The sequence below is a fragment of the Engystomops pustulosus genome, chromosome 6 (genome assembly GCF_040894005.1).
Source record: "Engystomops pustulosus chromosome 6, aEngPut4.maternal, whole genome shotgun sequence".
NCBI classification, from domain to species: domain Eukaryota; kingdom Metazoa; phylum Chordata; class Amphibia; order Anura; family Leptodactylidae; genus Engystomops; species Engystomops pustulosus.
Window position 1 is genome coordinate 111,222,280 of NC_092416.1, and position 20,158 is coordinate 111,242,437.

General features: G+C 47.0%; 1 protein-coding gene across 5 annotated transcripts in view; it reads right to left on the reverse strand.

Annotated features, from left to right (window-relative positions):
- Positions 1 to 378: 378 nt before the first annotated feature.
- SLC2A10 (solute carrier family 2 member 10) overlaps positions 379 to 20,158 on the reverse strand; it is a 50,549-nt gene continuing 30,769 nt past the window's right edge. For 3 of the 5 annotated variants that reach the window (XM_072110591.1, XM_072110592.1, XM_072110589.1), the window contains 3 exons: positions 19,800 to 19,935; positions 8,802 to 8,908; positions 379 to 840 (listed from right to left, as the gene is read on the reverse strand). In XM_072110591.1, the coding sequence (XP_071966692.1) occupies positions 566 to 840; positions 8,802 to 8,908; positions 19,800 to 19,935 (518 nt within the window). In that variant the 3' untranslated portion in view covers positions 379 to 565. Of the gene's footprint in view, positions 841 to 8,801; positions 8,909 to 19,785; positions 19,936 to 20,158 lie in introns of all 5 variants that reach the window. The other 2 variants (XM_072110593.1, XM_072110594.1) reach the window with 2 other exon arrangements.

A 20,158-nucleotide genomic window follows, 5' to 3' on the forward strand; every position in this document is an offset into this window, starting at 1 on the left:
TTATCTTAGCACTGCTAGAGTGACCAGAAACACATGATGTTTGGCTCACCAACTCCACAGCCTTGGTTATGTAATAGCTCACTTATCTATGCCATAGTTTGGTCCATTTCATAAAACCTCAAATGCTGCATTTATCAAAAGTGTCTAAGAGATTTAACGGATTTAGTTGTTCTTGGCAACCAATCTGAGCTCAGGTTTTATTTTATAAAATTTTTTTTTTTTTTTTTTATATTATATATTATATATTTTATATATTATATAAATTTTATTTTATTGGAAACTGAAACCTGAGATTGGTTGCCATGAGCAACTAGAATAGTTTTGCTCTCAGACACTTTTGATAAATGTCCCCCAATATTATCATCTCACAAAACAGCATTAAAAAAAATAAACTTTAATTTGAAGATTTTCATTTAATAAAAATTAAAATATTTAAATCACTGAACATGACACTGGTGTCCTACTTGCCTAAACCAAAGTGAATCCACAGGTTAAACCACGACAATCTGATACTCAAGTTTAGTATGTTGTGGTTGTTGTTTTTCAAACGATGTTAGAAGCAATACTACAAATTTGTCCTTATAAAAACGGCAAACATTTCTGCAACTGTGACTCTAGCACTGCCCATTATAGCAAAAAAACAGCAATGTCCAGTATGTCTTGTCCTCCATGTTGGATCCGCACAGTCCTGCTGTATAAGGAAACAGATCAATGATGTATTATGAGAATCAGCTTGAGGTGCTGGAGTTGGAAGTGGGGAATTGTTCAATTTTTCTGTAGCGATGACCCGATGATCGACACATCTCCATTTTCTGCCATATTTGACTTTTTGCAAGAAATCTGCAGCCAAAAAAAGTAATAACACTAAATTAAATATAGTAATACAGACAGTCCCGGACTTAAGACGACCCTTAGTTACAAATGGACTACTCTGCCCCAAGTGACCTCTCTAAATACTGTATGTATACACTGCTGGAGCAGGACTTCCAGGGTGAATACTGCTGTGACAGATGTGCCCATATTTTTCTGCTGGAAGCTCGTGTTAGAGATCTGGAGGAAGATATGGCACGGCTGCGAGCAATCAACAATCTTGAGAGAAGTATGCTGCTCACTGAGCAAGCAATAAGAGGGGTAGAAGTGGAGGGTGGAGAGGAAAGCCAGCAGGACCAGGTGGGTAGCTGGGTTACTGTAAATAGAGGGGGTAGAAAGGGGTCAAAGAAAAGGAAGGCCAACTTTGACTCTGAACTTCCAAGCAAAATTGCTAAATTGTGCAATGATGTAAAGGACATCAGTGTCAGAAATGGCAGCCCTAGCGGATCCTGCTCTCCCTAACAGCCGGGGGAGCAGACCAGCTAGTAGTAGGGAGGATGGGACTGCAGGTAAGCCAAGGCACCTAGTGGTTGTAGGGGACTCTATTCTATCCGTCTTCCAGATTATAATTTGTCGCGAAGACCACCTCAACCGAATGGTTTGCTGTCTCCCTGGTACCAGGGTTTAACATGTGGCGGAAAGGGTGGATAAATTACTGGGAGGGATTGAGGATGACCCAGCTGTCGTGGTCCATATTGGTACCAATGATAGAATAGATGGTAGGTGGAGGAGCCTGAAGAATCATTTTAAAGAATTAGGTTCAAAGCTTAAAGAAAGGACCTCCAAGGTAGCATTCTCTAGAATTCTCCCAGTGCCATGCGCTACACAGAGCAGACAGCGGGAGTTCAGGGAGTTAAAGGCATGGCTCAGATTCTGGTGTAGAGCAGAGGGATTTGGGTTCCTAGAGCACTGGGCTGACTTGTCATAGGGGTACAAACTGTTTTCCGCAGATAATTTGCACCTAAATGGAAGGGGGCTGCTGTGCTGGGGGAGAAGATCCTAGCAGGGGTGGCGGTGTATTTAAACTAGGATCGGGGGAGGAGGAAAAGGAAGACACTGAAGGGGTAGACAGGTCAGAGAGGGGGCAGGTTATGTTGGTGGGTGGTGAGGTGGGCGGTGTATGTGGGACCAAGGCAGTGGATAAGGAGATCCACCAGTTGCAAAACAGTGGTGAGGGTATATGTGCCAGTAATATAACTTAAATCAGATAAATAAATGTGGAAAATTAAACTGTATGTTCACAAATGCCAGAAGTATCAGAGGCAAAATGGGTGAGCTTGAGGCTCTAGTATTAGAGAAACAGATGTTGTTGGTGTAGCAGAGACATGGCTAGAGGCATCACATGATTGGGGTGTTAATATTCAAGTTTTTACACTCTTTAGGAAAGACCGGGCAAATAGGAGGGGAGGTGGTGTATGTCTGTATGTCAGAAGAGACTTACAAGCGATTGTGAATGATACAGTGGTCTCAGAAGAGTGAGGAGGCTGAAACTTTGTGGGTTGAAATTCAAAGCCAAGAAAGCTTTGAGAAAATTATTTTTGGTGTAATATATAGACCCCCTAACATCTCTGAGGAAATAGAGGGTCACCTATATAAACAGATGGAGCGGGCTACACAAAAGGGGACCTTAGCCAGGAGACTCTGCACTCCACCCAGCATGACGTGGTACCCTTACACGTCGATAGCAGTGGTTGGCTGGCCAGATCAGGTGATCCTGGAATAGACTAGCCCCTGCCTGCGCTGCTCGGATCATTCTGTGTCTGGATGCCGCTAGGGAGAGAGCTGCTGCTGGTCAGGGAAAGCGTTAGGCTGTTCTATTAGAATAGTGTTAGGCAGGAGTGATTCAACAAGAACCCAACAGCCCTTCTTAGGGCTACAATAACGTTATACATTTTTTTTTTTTTTATTTGCAGCTAGTACCATATTGTGAGGAATTTGCAGGGGGACTTGCTACCGTTGTGTTTAGCTCTTAGTGACACACATATCCACCTCAAACACCAAAGTGGGACAATTTATTAGGGGTTTGATTTCAATTAGGCACAGTCTGCCAGTTTCTTTTTATTTTACGTTTATTTTTTCATAACTCAGGGTCATCTCATCTGGCATAGCAGTGTGCTTTCATACTTGGCTATAAAATAGCCATAGAAGAATCCAAACGGCTTACTTAGGCCTACAATAGCGTTATATATTTTATTTCTGGTTGATCTGCTGGTGGCTGGCCTTGCTGTAGTGCATCTACCACCATATTGTGAGGAATTTGCAGTGAGACTTTTACCGTTGTGTTTAGCGCTTAGTGACGCACATATCCATCGCAAAGACCGAAGTGGGACAATTTATTAGGGGTTTGATTTCAATTAGGCACAGTCTGCCATTTACTTTTTATTTTACGTTTATTTTTTCATAACTCAGCGTCATCTCATCTGGCATAGCAGTGTGCTTTCATAGTTGGCTAGAAAATAGCCATAGCAATAGGATAGCATCGTTTGGTTTTAAAAACTAAAAAACACAAAAAAAAGTTATAACTTTCATTTTCAAAATGTTTAACCCGAGGGCTAGGGGAAGAGGACGAGGGCGGGGACGTGGGCGTCCAACTACTGCAGGGGTCAGAGGCCATGGTCCTGGGCGGGGTGAGACACCACCTGCTGATGAGGGAGCAGGGGAACGCCGCAGAGCTACACTCCCTAGGTTCATGTCTGAAGTTACTGGGACTCGTGGTAGAGCACTGTTGAGGCCAGAACAGTGCGAACAGGTGATGTCGTGGATTGCCGACAATGCTTCGAGCAATTTGTCCTCCAGTCAGTCTTCCACGCAGTCCACCCATGTCACCGAAATCGGCACTCCTCCAGCTCCTGCACCTCAGCCTCTTCCCCCCAGTCTGCCCCCTCCCAGGAAAATTTGGCATTTGAACCGGCATACTCTGAGGAACTGTTTTCTGGACCCTTCCCACAGTCACAAACCACTTGTCCGGTTGCTGCTGAGCAATTTTCCGATGCCCAGGTTTTCCACCAGTCGCAGTCTGTGGGTGATGATGACATTATTCACGTAGTGGAAGAAGTGTGTAAAGAGGTGTCCGACGATGAGGAGACACGGTTGTCAGACAGTGGTGAAGTTGTTGTCAGGGCAGGAAGTCCGAGGGGGGAGCAGACTGAGGGATCGGAGGATGATGAGGTGACAGACCCAAGCTGGGTTGAGAGGCCGGGTGAACACAGTGCTTCTGAGACGGAGGAGAGTCCTTGACCAGAACAGGTTGGAAGAGGCAGTGGTGGGGCCAGACGGAGAGGCAGGGCCAGAGCTGGTGCATCAGCGCCAAATGTGTCACTTAGTGAAGCTTCCGGGGCGAGGGCTCCCGCGGCGAGGCTAGATTTTCAGAAGTCTGGAGGTCCTTTAAGGAAACACCGGATGACCGACGGACTGTGGTGTGCAACCTTTGCCAAACCAGGATCAGCAGGGGTTCCACCACTACTAGCTTAACTACCACCAGTATGCGCAGGCATATGAATGCTAAACACCCCACTCAGTGGCACCAAGCCCGTTCACCTCCGACCGTGCACACCACTGCTCCTTCCCCTGTGTCAGCTGATAGTCAGCCCCCTGCCCAGGACCCTGGCACAAAAACCCCATCGTCGCCTCCACGATCCTCCATAGCATCCACCAGCGTTCAGCTCTCCATACCCCAGACGCTGGAGCGGAAAAGGAAATATAGTGCAACCCACCCGCACGCCCAAGCCCTTAATGTCCACATCTCCAGATAGCTTAGCCTGGAGATGCTGCCCTATAGGCTAGTAGAGACCGAGGCCTTTCGCAACCTCATGGCGGCGGTCGACCCTCGGTATTCGGTCCCCAGCCGCCACTACTTTTCCCGATGTGCCGTCCCAGCCCTGCACCAGCACGTGTCAGACAACATCATCCGTGCCCTGACCAACGCCGTTTCTGACAAGGTCCACCTGACCACAGACACGTGGACGAGTGCTGCCGGGCAGGGCCACTATATATCGCTGACGGCACATTGGGTTAACTTGGTGGAGGCTGGGACCGAGTCTGACCCTGCGGGTGGTCATATACTGCCGACGCCGAGGATTGCTGGGCCTACCTCGGTCCAGGTCTTTCAGGCCTACTATGCCTCCTCCTCCTCCCACCCCTCCTCCACCTCCTCCTCCGAACTACCATCCGTGGGCATGGCGCCATCAGTCGCTAGCTCTAGGCACAGCAGCAGTGCCGTCGCTAAGCGACAGCAGGCGGTGCTCAAACTGCTGAGCCTAGGCGATAAAAGGCACACCGCCCAAGAACTATTACAGGGCATCACGGCGCAGACTGATCTGTGTTGCGACGTGCCCACGAGGTGGAATTCAACATTAACCATGTTATCCAGAGTTTACCAGCAGCGCAGAGCGATTGTAGACTGCCAGATGTCAACTTCCACCAGAACTGGTAGTCAGGTCAGTCAGCTTCCTCAAGTCTACAATGAGGAGTGGACGTGGATGTCTGATATCTGTCAGGTGCTGAGTAACTTCGAGGAGTCAACACAGATGGTCAGTGGCGATGCCGCCATCATCAACCTCACCATCCCGCTGCTTGGCCTGTTGAAAAACTCTCTGATCAGCATGAAGTCGGAAGCTTTGCGCTCGTCACAAGAGACGGGGGAAGAAGATTCCCTTGTTGATAGCCAAAGCACCCTCAGGTCTGTTTCTCAGCGCATATCGGAGGAGGTGGAGGAGGATGAGGAGGAAGAGGAGGAGAATGTTGGCGAGACACAAGAGGGGACCATTGTTCACTGTTCAGCGTGTATGGGCAGAAGAAGAGGAGTTGGAGGAGGAGAAAATGGGCAGTCAGGCCAGTGAGGGGAGTGAATTCTTGCGCGTTGGGACTCTGGCGCATATGGCAGATTTCATGCTAGGCTGCCTATCCCGTGACCCTCGCGTTCAAAGAATTTATTCCAGCACCGATTACTGGGTATTCACTCTCCTGGACCCACGGTAAAAGCAAAATTTTTCCACTCTCATCCCTGGAGAGGAAAGGAGTGTGAGAATGCATGAATACCAGCAGGCCCTGGTGCACAAGCTGAAACAGTATTTCCCTTCTGACAGCGCTAGCGGCAGAGTGCGTAGTTCTGCGGGACAAGTAGCGAGGGAGAGTAGGCGAGCAGGCAGCTTGTCCAGCACTGGCAAGGGTACGCTTTACAAGGCTTTTGCCAGCTTTATGTCACCCCAGCAAGACACTGTCACCTGTCCCCAGTCTCGGCAGAGTAGGGCTGATCTTTACAGAAAGATGGTGAGGGAGTACGTAGCTGACCATACCATCGTCCTAAATGATCACACAGCTCCCTACAACTACTGGGTTTCAAAGCTGGACATGTGGCACGAACTGGCGCTGTACGCCTTGGAGGTTCTTGCCTGCCCTGCCGCTAGCGTCTTGTCCGAGCGGGTTTTCAGTGCAGCTGGTGGCATCATCACCGATAAGCGTACACGCCTGTCGACTGACAGCGCTGACAGGCTGACGCTTATTAAGATGAATAAAGCCTGGATTTCTCATAATTTCCAATCTCCACCAGGTGAAGGAAGCTCAACCTGAATAATTTATGCACTCCTCCTCCTCATTTTCCTCCTTCTCCTCCTCTTTGTACACTAAAGCAGAGGAAACTGGCTATTTTTTGACAGGGCCCACTGGCTCTAGCTATAGTACTTTATGCATTTAATTTTTCTGGAGGGCCACCTACCTGCTCCTCTGGTTTGAAAACTTTTTTGGACTGCCACATACAGGCACTATCCAAATTGTCTCCATAGCAGCCTCCACACGTTGTCTCCATTGCTACCTCCAAAAGTCGTCCATATAGCTGCCTCCATACATCGTCCCCTTATCAAACGAGGTGTGTCAGGCAGAAATTTGGGTTGTTTTCATGGATTCCACAAAGTTGTTAACTTTGTCGCCACCCTGCTGTGTCATCCACAAAATATACTGCCAAACTTTTACCATTTACGGATATTATTTCAGCGCTTCTTGCGCATCTGTTTACATTCCCCTCACCCGCCATATCCCAAACTTATAAGAACGCTACTACACTTGATCTTATACAAAAGGTTCTTAGAAGTGCTGTTTGTGGAGTAGCCTAGAGACAGGGGCTTGGATTGGCGAAAGCTCGCCTGACAGCGGAGCGCCAGCTCCATCCCAAGAGCCAACTAACATAGTTTTAACTGCAGCACCTTTAATCTACTACTAGTTCACTGCCTCCATACATGGTCCCCTTATCAAACGAGCTGTGTCAGGCAGAATTTTCAGGTGTTTCACCACATACATAGTGGAACTCGGCGCGTCTGTCGCCGCCATGCTGGAGACCTGCAGTTGCAATCATAGAAGCGCAATATGGATGCCCCATACTGTCGCTCTTAATCATGGAAGTCCTCTCCATGGCTGCCTCCAAATGTCGTCCCCTTATCAAACGAGCTGTGTCAGGCTCATTTTTCGGGTGTTTCACCAGATACGTTATGGAACTTGGTCACTATGTCGCCACCATGCTGTGTTATCGACTAAATATACCGTCAACCTTTTGTTCACAGAGGAAATAATTTCAGCGCTTCTTGCTCACCTCCTTTGGTTCCTCTCTGCCACCCATTGGTTTGAAGCCTGAGTCCATTTAGGGTATGTCGCCATGCCACTCTCTAGCCTGTCGCTGCTGCCGCTGCCTCTGCATGCCGTCCCCTATAGTGTCAGGGTCAATTATTGGATGTTTTAGATGCTATCTAGCTTCATTCTGTCACTCTGTCATGGCCATGCTGTTGCCCATAATTTTGGCATAATGGTGCGTTTAAGCAGCCTCAGAGGCATCCATGCATGCTGCCCCTGCTGTTTCCTGTCCATTTCCGTGGTGTTTCCATCCTTTTCTGAGGTTTCCAGGTGTTTGGCCAAGCTTCCCTGTGCAGAGCCTTGGTCCCCTTGAAAAATGCTCGAGTCTCCCATTGACTTCAATGGGGCTCGTTATTCGAGACGAGCACTCGAGCATCGGGAAAAGTTCGTCTCGAATAACGAGTACCCGAGCATTTTAGTGCTCGCTCATCTCTAGTTACACCCAATGTTCTTAAAGAACTCAGTTCTGTTATTGCTGTACCGCTGTCTAAAATGTTCATGAATTCCGTAATGTCTGGAGTGGTGCCAAGTGACTAGCCCAAGGCAAATGTGGTGCCAATATATAAAAAGGGCTCTAGAACTTTGCCAGGCAATTACAGGCCTGTAAGCTTAACTTCCATTGTGGGGAAAATATTGGAAGAGTTAGTAAAAGACTATATACTGGAGTATGTGACATCAAATAAGCGACAGCCAGCATGGGTTTACTAAGCATTGAAATTGTCAAACTAACCTGATCTGCTTTTATGAGGAGGTGAGCAGATGCTTGGATGGAGGAGCAGCTGTGGATATTGTGTTCTTGGACTTTGCAAAGGCATTTGAAACTGTACCTCATAGACGCCTGATGGGTAAAATTAGGGCTATTGGTTTGGCAAAAATCATTTGCAATTGGATTGAGAACTGGCTGAAGGATCGTATCCAGAGAGTTGTGGTAAATGATTCCTACTCTGAATGGTCACCAGTTATGAGTGGTGTCCACTACTACTTAATATATTTATTAATGATATAGAGGTAGGAACTACTGGCACTGCGTCCATTTTTGCAGATGACACCAAGCTGTGTAGTGTAATACAGTCTATGGAGGATGTTCATAGGCTGCAGTAATAATTTTGCAATAATCCAAAGGCAAAAGTAAATCTGGGAGAGTCCCTTGTTGGGAAGGACCTGGGGGTACTAGTTTATCATAAATTGAATAACAGCAATGTCAGTCAGCTGCCTCTAAAGCCAGTAGGATCTTGTCATGTATCAAAAGTGGTATGGACTCTCAGGATAAGGATGTAATATTACCACTGTACAAGGCATTGGTTCGGCCTCACCTGGAATATGCTGTCCAGTTCTGGGCACCGGTCCATAAAAAGGATGCCCTGGAGCTGGAGAGGGTTCAACGTAGAGCCATAAAAATGATAAGGAGTATGGAGGGTCTCTGTTATGAGGAAAGATTAAAACAACTAGATTTATTTAGTCTGGAAAAGAGATGACTACAAGGGGACATGATTAATTTATATAAATATATGAATGGTCCATATAAAAAATATGGTGGCAAGTTGATTCAGATTAAATCAAATCAAAAAGACGAGAGGGCACTGTCTCCGTTAGGAGAAATCAAGGTCTAATCACCAGAGGCAACAGGGCTTTTTTACTATGAGAACTGTCAATCTGTGGAATAGCCTGCCTCAGGCTCTGGTCACAGCAGGGACAGCAGAGAGCTTCAGGAAGGGTCTAGATGTCTTTTTACACCTAAATAACATTCATGGCTAAGTTATATAGAATTGTTTTCCCTAAATCCCTTCCTCATCGAATCCCTTCCCTTCCTTGGTTGAACTTGATGGACAAGTGTCTTTTTTCAACCGTATAAACTATGATACTATGATATACCTAGCTGAAGTTACCAATGACATCACACATCACACACATGCACTTGAGGTCAGATACAGATATTTTGTCCAGATCCATCCCATAGTATAAAGAGCAGCTGTGGAAGCGAATGGTTCCCAGCTCAGCCTCAGCCTTCACCAACTTACTGGCCGCAGTAAACCTGCTACCTGTGAGACGCCTGTGTCTGCCTGCAGTGGATGAATACTAAAGCAAAAGAAAGAAGATGAGCGTTATCTTTTATTTTTACGGCTATTGGGAGCTGTGCAACTATGAGCTACCTCGGGTACACTGTGGCTTTGAACGATTGTGCGGGCCCCTTTGACTATAGTGCTACTGTGGGGCGCACCATTACTATATATCTCCATGGGAACAAGTGAATAGTATTAAGTATGTTAAAGTGCATTGGAAACTGATATATCTGGTGCAGTATAAGGTGGTCTCACTCTTCTTTATTTCTGGCTCTATTACAATAGAAATCACAGATGTTGACATTATCATTAGACAGGCTCCTTGGGCTGGTTCTATGTCAGTCTTTGAATCACCGCTGTTCATCAGATTCATTAAAGTGGCCTTTAATAAAAGTTCTTATGCTCTATATGTGTGTGGGATTTTTCTTTCAAAAATGCACCAGCATTTTGCACTAGCATTAGTTCTATGTTTACACTAGTGTAGTGAAGTGGGGGGAATAGTCAATGAAAAGTCGGAGTCTTTTACACGCCAAAAATGCCCAGCAAAACCAATGAAAAATCTCCCCCTTTGGACATTTGTTGAGAATTGCCTGGCTAAGGGACATCAGTGTAGTCTGATGTATGCACAATACTGTCAGAATTTAAATTTATTGTTTTGGTGTACAGGGTTTTATAATTAAAGTACTGCTAATGCAGTAAGTTTGGTTCCAGTCCAGTATGCATGTAGTAGGCTTGGTAAATGAATCTCTATAGTAATGCTGGATCCGGCCCCATTTCTAAGTATTACTTTTGGTTCTGATAACATATTTATTTAGTAATTTTGCTTCAGTTACAATATCTGGGTAGTGGGCTTCCAGTCCATAATTATGTAGCAAGTTTGAGTTTTGTTTTTACAACCATTTAATACATTTGTTTATGTTATAGTTTCTATGTAAGAAAATATTTATTTTACTATTTTATGCACTAAATGTGAGATCATGAGGGAGGCCAACAATCTTAATCCTAGCTTTGTTTTTTACTGTGGGTTGTAATTTTTGAGGGTATGTTTACATTTTTCAGCACTTTGTATTAGTTTTTCGGTGATACCAAGTGAAAAAACAGGATTTTTACACATGTTAAACGCTGTTAAGGAAAATAAAATACATTTTTTTTATTTTTTAACATACTAAAATGGTTTTAACCCTCCCATGTCAGTTTTACATATAACATTTTTTTTTCTGGAGAAGTGAAATTTTAACAGGAGAAGATAGTTTTATTGACATGGTTTTTACTCATTAAAGTTTTTTTTAAAAAATAGTAAAAATTGAATTAACATTTAAAGATACAGATTGTGAATTTGACTTTAGCTAACAGGCTGGAGGGGGCCACAATTCACATGATTTATATCTTCTGAAATGTAGCACCTAGAAACAAATTTTTCCTGTAAAAAAAGGAGAATCTCCCCATTGAAAAATACGATCTTGGCGTGATATTTGTTTCACAGGACCAGAGATGCTCACTGTTACATTTGGAAATGGAGAGCTGTAAATAAAATTCTATTTTGTACTGTAACTTCTAGGTGTCACAATTCAGAAGATTAAAGTAGTAAAGTAAGCCTACTGCTGATGAAGTAAGACGTGGAAAACCAGAGCATCTGTTGAATCCTGCCTTTCCAGCTGCTTTTTCACCCCTGGGCTGTACCTGCTGAACTGACCTGAACCCCCTGAGTGAATGAGGGTCGCCTTGCTCCTGTCTCCTGCTCCCCTGGGTTTTCCCCTGCTCCGAGGCCTGTCGGTCTGCCTCCTGCACGAGGCCTGTGGCCTGCGATTGCCTCACCTAGGTAGAGCCGGTTCTCCCGGCAACGGCAACCGTCTGTGCCCTCATCCTGTGGAGCGCCACCAGGTCTATCAGTGGCTGCTGCTCCCGGGCGGGCCCCGAACCAACTGCAGGCATCGTGACCTGGTCGCGGCCTATTTGCGGCCGCCATCTTGCTCCACCAGCCATAGGAGCAGGGGGCTCGGACGCCACACTAGGAGCTACGTCCCGCTCCTACCCCGCCTACCGGATAGCTGGGCTCCCTGTCGGAGGTGCCATCCGAACTCCCTGGTCCCGGACCGGAGACCCGACTGACCACTGCTTAGTGGGGAGAGGCGCCATCTTGCTCCACCCCTGGCCTGGATGCTGCCAGTCTGGTGAGTGCCCCGGAGAGGGGAGATCTCCAACACTCCCTGCTGCTTGTCTATTCCTGGCAGTGCTGGGGGGGGCTCTAACCAGCTGTGTCACCCCTTTATACTGCTGCTTGGGCCAGCTGCTGAATAAATACTTCAAGTCCCTGCTATCTTCTGTCTCAGGCCAAGTTGGTGACAAAGTGACCAACACGGCTATAAGTGTCACAGTAAAGTCTGCTACATTGGGAGCCTGTGCTAACAAGTGCCCTAGTGCCACGGTGGACTCTGCTATTCTCACTGCTCCCTCAGTTATTGATCCAGTGCTGCAGTGGACTCTGTAACAATAGCCGGGGAAAGCCAGGTAATGTAGCAGTGGTATAGTGGACTCTGCTACATCTCCTGGTTTTACCCAGATATTAATACAGGGCTACAGTGGACTCTGCTGCATATCCCTACTCCTCATGGCTACTACTAAAGTGGTGTGGTGGACTCCGCTACATCTTCCTGCTCCACCCAGACACTGCTGTGGTGTTACAGTGGACTCTGTTACGACTCCTGGCTTTCCCCGGCTATTATTAAGGTGTTACAGTGAACTCTGCTACATCTCCCGGCTCTCCCTGGCTTCTGTTTGCTGTGCCACAGTGGACTCTGGTGCATCTCTCTGCTCTCCCCGACTGTTGATATACTTGCCTCAGAGCCACAGTGTAATTCAGTGGTGGAATTGAGACATAAAGACATCCTGTATGGGTCCAAAAGTTGCACCCAGGAAATCGGCGGCCGGGGACCCTTGCACTTCCACGATGAGCCAGCAAGGACATGCACAACAGGAGGGAAAATCTGTAACTGCAAACTCTGACACCGAAAAGATAATGGCGGCGATTGCTGTGTGTCAGGCCTCTCTCACGGTGAAAAATGACCTCCTAAGATGCGATATCGATAAAATCCGAGACAGGACGTCCGAGGTTGAGCGCCTCCTGGGGGATGTGGAGGACTCTGCACAATCCTGGGACCAGATGGTCCAGACCCTGGTGAGGCAGGTAAAAGTCCTACATGAGCGGGTGGAGGATGCCGAAAATCGCAATCGCAGAAATAATGTCCGGATCTTGGGGTTACCGGAAAGAGCGGAGGGGTCTCAACCGGAACTATTCGCGGAGAAGCCAATTAAGGACTTGTTCCCTCAGTTAACCCTCTCGCAATGCTTTGTGGTGGAGCGTGCCCATCACATTCCTACCCGACCTCTATCGGTGGGTTCACCCCCGCGGCCTTTCATCCGGAGGCTGCTAAACTACAGGGACAGGGATGGTATCCTGGCTGCAGCACGCCGCAAGGGAGAAGTGCGGTACGAAAACACCAGGCTGTCTTTCTTTCCAGATTTTACGGCGGAAGTTCAGTGTAAAAGGCAGCAATTCTCAACTGTCCGAGGTCGGCCCCGAGATCTTGGATTGAAATATTCCATGTTGTTCCCGACTCGACTCCAGGTTCAAGACGGGGACAAGGTCCTTTTCTTCACCACGCCAGAGGAAGCTGCTGAGTGACTCGACCACAGGCCTCGGCAGCCTCGTTAATGGCAGTGATGCACCTTATGCCTTGTTTTACAATGTCTTTTTCTTGTTAATGGTTGTTGTTGACAAAGGAATAGCGGGCGACCAGGTATAGGGGGTGATCACTGTGATAGTCTCAGTTGCAGTTCACAGGTCTACAGGATTCTTATTTCACGTTAACCCCTCTCTACAGCAGGAATGTCGCTTCTCCTGACAGGAGCTCTTTCTCCCAGATCTGATTGTAGGAAGTTAGCCACTAAAGACACATATCTAGTGATAGGGCCTTTAGCCAGGAAGGGGGGGGGGTTCCCTTCACAAGAAGGCGTAGTTTCCTGGTTATGGTGTAGATATGTGAACCTAAAATGGGAGGTGTACCTATGACCAAATTAAGTTTTAGTTCAGGGGATCTAGGCCCGACCGTGTTGGGGTGGTATGGGCAGGGTGAGGGTGAGGGGGTCCATTGGTTTCAGGTTGAATGTATGGTTTGTGTGTGGTGGGTGTCTGGTATGCCTGGCAGAAAGGATCTTGTGAGGATGGGGCGGTACGAGTGGGCATGGTTGTTGAGAGCTATTCTGTCCTCCGTATTCTTCTATATTCACACATTATGGCCGGATGCAAGATAGTCTCATGGAATGTCCGGGGTCTGAACTGTAAGATTAAGAGAGCCCTTGTGTTTAACTTTCTCAAAACCCATAACCTGGACGTGCTTATTTTTCAGGAAATGCACCTGAGGGGTCAGAGGATATTGGCCTTAAAGAGACTGTGGATCGGACACACGTACCATTCTGTGTACTCGACGCATGCAAGGGGGGTGTCGGTCCTAGTGAGTAAATCTCTTCCTTTCCAGCTACATGCGGTGGTCATCCATGCCTCAATACGGGGAATCCCCTATGTGATAGCAGGAATCTATGTTCCCCCTCCCTTTGAGATATCAGTGTTGTGAAAACTGATGACTAAAATTGCAGTATATCCTCAGACCCCAGGGCCGGCGCCAGCACCCGGCAAACCCGGGCAAGTGCCGGGGCCCCCAGCCGCTGGGAGGGCCCACTCGTGGCCAAACCCCCGTCCAAAGCGACCTGGCCGTGCCGGGTGCTGGCGCCGTAAAGCGGCGCTCTGTGTGCTGCATGGCCGCGGTCACTGGCTCCGCTAGCGTCGCGTTCATAACGCGACGCTAGCGCACAGGGGGCAGGCCGAGGTCCGATCTCAGATGCGATCGGGCCGAGGCCCGCCCCCTGTGCGCTAGCGTCGCGTTATGAACGCGACGCTAGCGGAACCTGTGACCGCGGGCTGAAGCGCTGTGAGGCTGCCGGAAGGAGAAGGAAGACGGAGAGGGGGAAGCTCCGGACCTGAGCAGAAGGCTGAGGTAAGTATTATTCTTTTGATAGGGGCTGTTAGTAATGATTGGGACATGAGGAGGGCGCTGTATGTAATCCATATGGGGAAGAGGGCTGTATATAATGTGAAATCTGATGGGGGGCTGCATATGATGTTTTGGGGGTGAGGAGGGGGCTGCATATAATGTATTGGGGCTGCATATAATTTATTGGGGGTGAGGAGGGGGCTGCATATAATGTATTGGGGGCTGCAGATAATGTATTGGGGGTCAGGAGGGGGCTGTATATAATATATTGGGGGCTGCATATAATGTATTGGGGGTCAGGAGGGGGCTGCATATAATGTATTGGGGGCTGCATATATTGTATTGGGGCGAGGAGGGGGCTGCATATAATGTATTGGGGGTCAGGATGGGGCTGCATATAATGTATTGGGGGTCAGGAGGGGTCAGGATGGGGCTGGGCTGTATATAATGAATCCATGCCGTTACGCGAGTTGACTGCAAAGGGGCCCACTGAGGCTCTGTCGCCCAAGGGCCCACTGAAACCTGGAGCCGGCCCTGTCAGACCCCATATATTATTTTGGGTGATTTCAATGCTACACTTGACCCGTTAAAAGGCCACCTGCATCCCCCTCTCAGACATGATAAATCCCTAGTACTCTGGGCACAGGCCCTTAACTTGACTGAGGTGTGGAGGTGGCGGCACCCGGAGACTTCCCAATTCTCCTGCTATTCACCCGCAACTCATTCACTATCTAGGATTGATCTGGCTTTCGCAAGCTGGGATCTCCTGACCCAAATTGCCGAGGTGAGATATCTTCCCCGGGCTATCTCAGACCACGCTCCCCTGCTGGTGTCGCTCTCACAGCCCCTTAGCAGCCCCGGGTGGACGTGGAGACTAAACTCGTACTGGCTAGATGTCATACCAGTTAAAGACAGCTGTCAGAAAGAGAATGTTGCTTACTGGAAAGAAAATTAGGGGTCCTGTAAACCGCTTACAGAATGGGATGCGTACAAGGCGGTCCTGAGGGGTGTTCTTATCGGAGCAATTGCCACGCACAGGGTGGAATTGTGGCTTACACGTACTAAGCTCGAAACTGACTTATTTGACGCCGAACAGACTTATCAGTTGATTCAATCTGACACTGATAGGGAAACATGGTTGGGGATACAGAGACCGTACAACTTGCACTTGACGGATTACACTACTAAAAAACTGCTGAACCAGAGACAGCGTATTTTCGCAGACGGCGACAAGGGAGGGAAGACATTGGCATACCTATCTAGAGTTCAAACTCCCCAGACTGTGGTGGCTAGCATCTCTGACCAGTCGGGCTCCACAGTAACGGATCCAGCTGGTATATGTACTCAGTTCGATCAGTTCTATTCAGGGCTTTATGCCTCCAAGGTAGATTTTCCACTTCCCGCCACTTGAGCCTACTTGAACACCATGCCTCTCCCACCAAGACTGGCGGCGGCGGACAGAGACTTTCTTGGCGCTCCCTTGACAGTGGAAGAGATTGCGCATGCAATTACCTCCCTAGCTCCCGGCAAAGCACCGGGCCCTGATGGGTTCCCGGCAGAGTGGTACAGCAGATTAGCCCCCCGACTGCTTACAACCTACAGATACGCTTGGGAAGTATCAGAGTTACCTGATACCTTCCATGAGGCCACCATAGTGGTCATACACAAACAGGGCAAGCCCCCTGACCTGTGTAGTTCATACCGGCCTATATATTTAATAAACCTGGATGCAAAGATACTGGCTAAAGTATTGGCAATACGCTTAGGTATGGTCATATTATCAATTGTATCCGTGGACCAGTCTGGCTTTATGCCAGGGAAATGCACAGATATCAATTTAAGGAGACTATTAACCAACCTTCAGTTACCCCATGACAATAGAGGGCAGAGAGTTATTGCCTCCCTGGATAATGAAAAGGCATTTGACTCGGTTGAATGGGGATTCATGTGGGAGGTACTTGACAGACTAGGCTTTCCACTCGGATTTGTCAAGTGGCTCCGGCTCCTCTACCACAGGCCCAGAGCTTGAGTACGATTTAATGGGTATCTCTCGGAGTATTTTAGGCTAGGGAGGGGGACTAGACAGGGTTGTCCCCTCTCTCCTTTGCTCTAGTACTGGAACCTCTGTCTGCCCTAATCAACCGTAGTACAGCTATTGAGTGAGGGAACACTGAGAAACTCCCTCTCTCTATGCAGATGATCTACTGGTCTATCTGGCTGACCCAAGCCCCTCCCTGGAGGCCTTACTAATGGTGGTGAACGAGTTTGGGAGTTTTTCAGGGTTAAAAGGTAAACTGGCACAAATCCACCCTCCTTATGGTAGATGAGTTTGACTCAGCTCTGATCTCACAGGCCTCAGGTCTGATGGTGGTTGACCAATTAGTTTACCTGGGAATAGTCATTCATAAAGAGGTTTCCAAATTTGCAGCCCTCAACTTGATCCCTGTCATGCAGTATATGACCGCAAAGCTCAAAGCATGGGAGAATCTGCCTCTGTCACTAGTAGTTAGAGTTAATATTTTTAAGATGATCCTCTTGCTTAAACTCCTCCATCTGTACCGTGCATCCCCGCTGTTATTGCCCAAGTCCCATTTTCTAGCGATTGACAAACTCCTAACTCCTTTCTTATGGGGGAATAGTCTGCCGAGAATCGCAAGAGAGACTCTGAAGGCCCCGACTGATAGAGGGGGGTTAGCATTACCTCACATGCAGAACTACTACCAGGCAGTGCAGTTAATATATGCAATGTGGTGGATAAGGGTGGACCCTAACAACCCAGCTGTAGTCCTAGAGGCGGCACTTTTGGGCTCATATGAAGCATTGGCCAACTTTGTTTACAGGGGAGGGAAAGTACAAGGGCCTTATTACATATCTAATATGGTGGCGACCGTAACAGTTTGGAACAGAGTAGTGGACTATCGGGGGGACACATCTGGGGCATGGTCTCCAGTCACTCCCTTGTGGTGTAACCCCTTCCTGCCCGAGTTGAAATCTCTGCCTGAATTTGAATCCTGGGCACTTAAAGGGATTAAATACCTAGTTCAGTTATACCAAAATGGGGTTCTTAAGACCTTCACACACCTTCGACAGGAGTTTGGCTTGGCTCCTACCGCCTTCTGTAGGTACCTGCAACTACGTCATGCACTGGGGGTCCAATTTGGGAGGGAGGAGCCAAAGATCGAGCACAGCCCCATGGAGGCCATTGCCAGAACCAAAGACCTTGGGAAACCCACCTCCACCTTTTAGAGGCAATTGATGGATTCCCAGCCCTCTCCAGCTGCAAAAAGTTTTCAAGTATGGCAAAGAGATATCCCAGACTTAGAGGACCATCATCTTAAAGAAATTACACACAACTGGCGCTCAACAGCTATTAGTGCCCGAGACCAGTTGATACAAGTTAAGTGGTTACACCGAGTGTACTTGACCCCCTTGCGCCTGCGTCAGATTCATAGACTCCCCTCAGACGTGTGCTCTAGATGCGGGGAGGGCACGGGTACTTTCTTCCACATGGTTTGGGAATGTCCGTCCATTCAGGATTATTGGATGGACATTCACTCCTACATTAATGGGCGACTGGGTCTTCCGGGTGTCTGCTCCCCTCAAGTGTGTCTACTGGGCCTAGTGGGAAACGTCCTCCAGACGAAATTTGAGAGGGTTTTGTTCAGGCTGCTAATGTTCTATGGTAGAAAGGTTATCTTGCTAAACTGGAAGCCTCCTAAGCTCCCCACGTTGGCCAAATGGATTTCACTAATCAATGCGGAACTTCCAATGTACAAGCTCACTTACGCGGCTAAAGGTACTCCGGATCGCTTCTCCTTTATCTGGGATGTGTGGGTGACTGCGCAGACTGCCTCAGGAGAGGAGGAGGGATGGGTGTGTGGGTGTGCGTGGGTGTGCGTGAATGAATGCTCTATGCCCCTGGGAGAGGAATTCCTCCTGTGAGGCAGTATATGGGTTCGGTATTGCATTATTGACTGACATCTTTCTCCTATATTGACATCTTTGTGCTGCTAACCCTAATTTCTTTTTGATTGCGCCTTATACTTCCCTGAGGCGGATGTTTGTTTTATTTTTTGTGCATTATTGTACCTTTTGAAAAATGGAAAATAAAATATTTAAAAAAAAAAAAAAGTAGTAAAGTAGTTTTATATTTCTAAACAATTATTATAATTTCACTTTTTTGCCCCAGGAAGTGAAAAGAAGGTTTGATATAGAATTGAATTATGGCTGTTGGTTCAAAAGTGACAAAATATAAAAAGTCTATGGGGGAAAAATCAGGCATAAAATACTGTAAGGGGCTAAAAAGCCAAAATGGAATTGCCTTGTGGGAAAAAACAAAACAAAGAACAGCCCCTATGTTACCCATTACCCCATAATGCCCATAACCCATTACTACTCTGTAATTGTAAGTACAATAAAGAGTTAATTCACACCAGCGAACCCAAAACCAGACTTCTGGCAGATGTCTGGGATCGGGTTTGCTGTTGTGAATTTGTTTCATCAATAAGGAAGAATAAAAGTTGAAATTATATGGACCCTTCATTTGCTGGATTAACTATTTCTTATGTTTGTGCTACAACCACCATTTGATTAGAATCCGTCCACAGGGTATTTTTCATCCATTGGAACAACAGCTAATGAGTTTCTGTGCTCCGATCATAAATCTCTTAAATTTGGACCATCCATTCCATTTTTACTTTTTTCTAAGGACTATTCATAGATGCATATGGATAGGCTTTAAATCCTCTGCCAAATAGCCATTTTTGAGGCAATAAACCATATATACATATAGCCAAGACCTTTAATAAATGGAAAAAGCTGCTAGATGGAAAACGCTAAAAAGATTTGAAGAAAACCTCAGAAATAATAAATACTGAGGCTTATTGAACATTAAAAGCAGAAACCAGGGAATATAAAGAAATTTTGTAAACCTTGCCCTGATCCCCTCCCATCCCATACTACATCAATGGTTGTGCTGCAATTAAGTGTGGTTCCTCTTAACATTTTCCAAAGATTACAAAAAATAATAGAATACATTAAATGTACACAGCTTCTTTAGGATTTAACCAAATGAACAGTTCAACCAGATGGTTCCAGTATCTGAGGTCATGTCGGATGGAAGGAGCTTGTCACAAGAAAACAAAGTAGTGGGCGGGTAGTTTAAAGATTCCAGTATTGATTACACTTACAAAGTATCATTCACCTTTTATTCGAGAAAAGCTCATCTATCTCCTGGAATGTCTTTCCTTTGGTTTCTGGAATATATATGTAAATAAATATTACGGCTGTAATTCCTACGATGCCATACAGCAGGAAGGTTGCAGACAAACCTATGAACCCTGGAAAGGAAAGATAACACACAGCACAATAAGAGAGAGAAATGTCATGACAACATATAAAGAAAACACTGTTTCTGTATCCCCCATGTCTTAACCACTACGCACACCTGTATAATACATTTGACAACCACCTGTTACTGCCGCTGTCGGTGCTGGCACTGATCGTGGCAGGTGACCTGTAAAGTGCCGCAGTCAAACCGGACAGTGGCAACTAACTTACCTT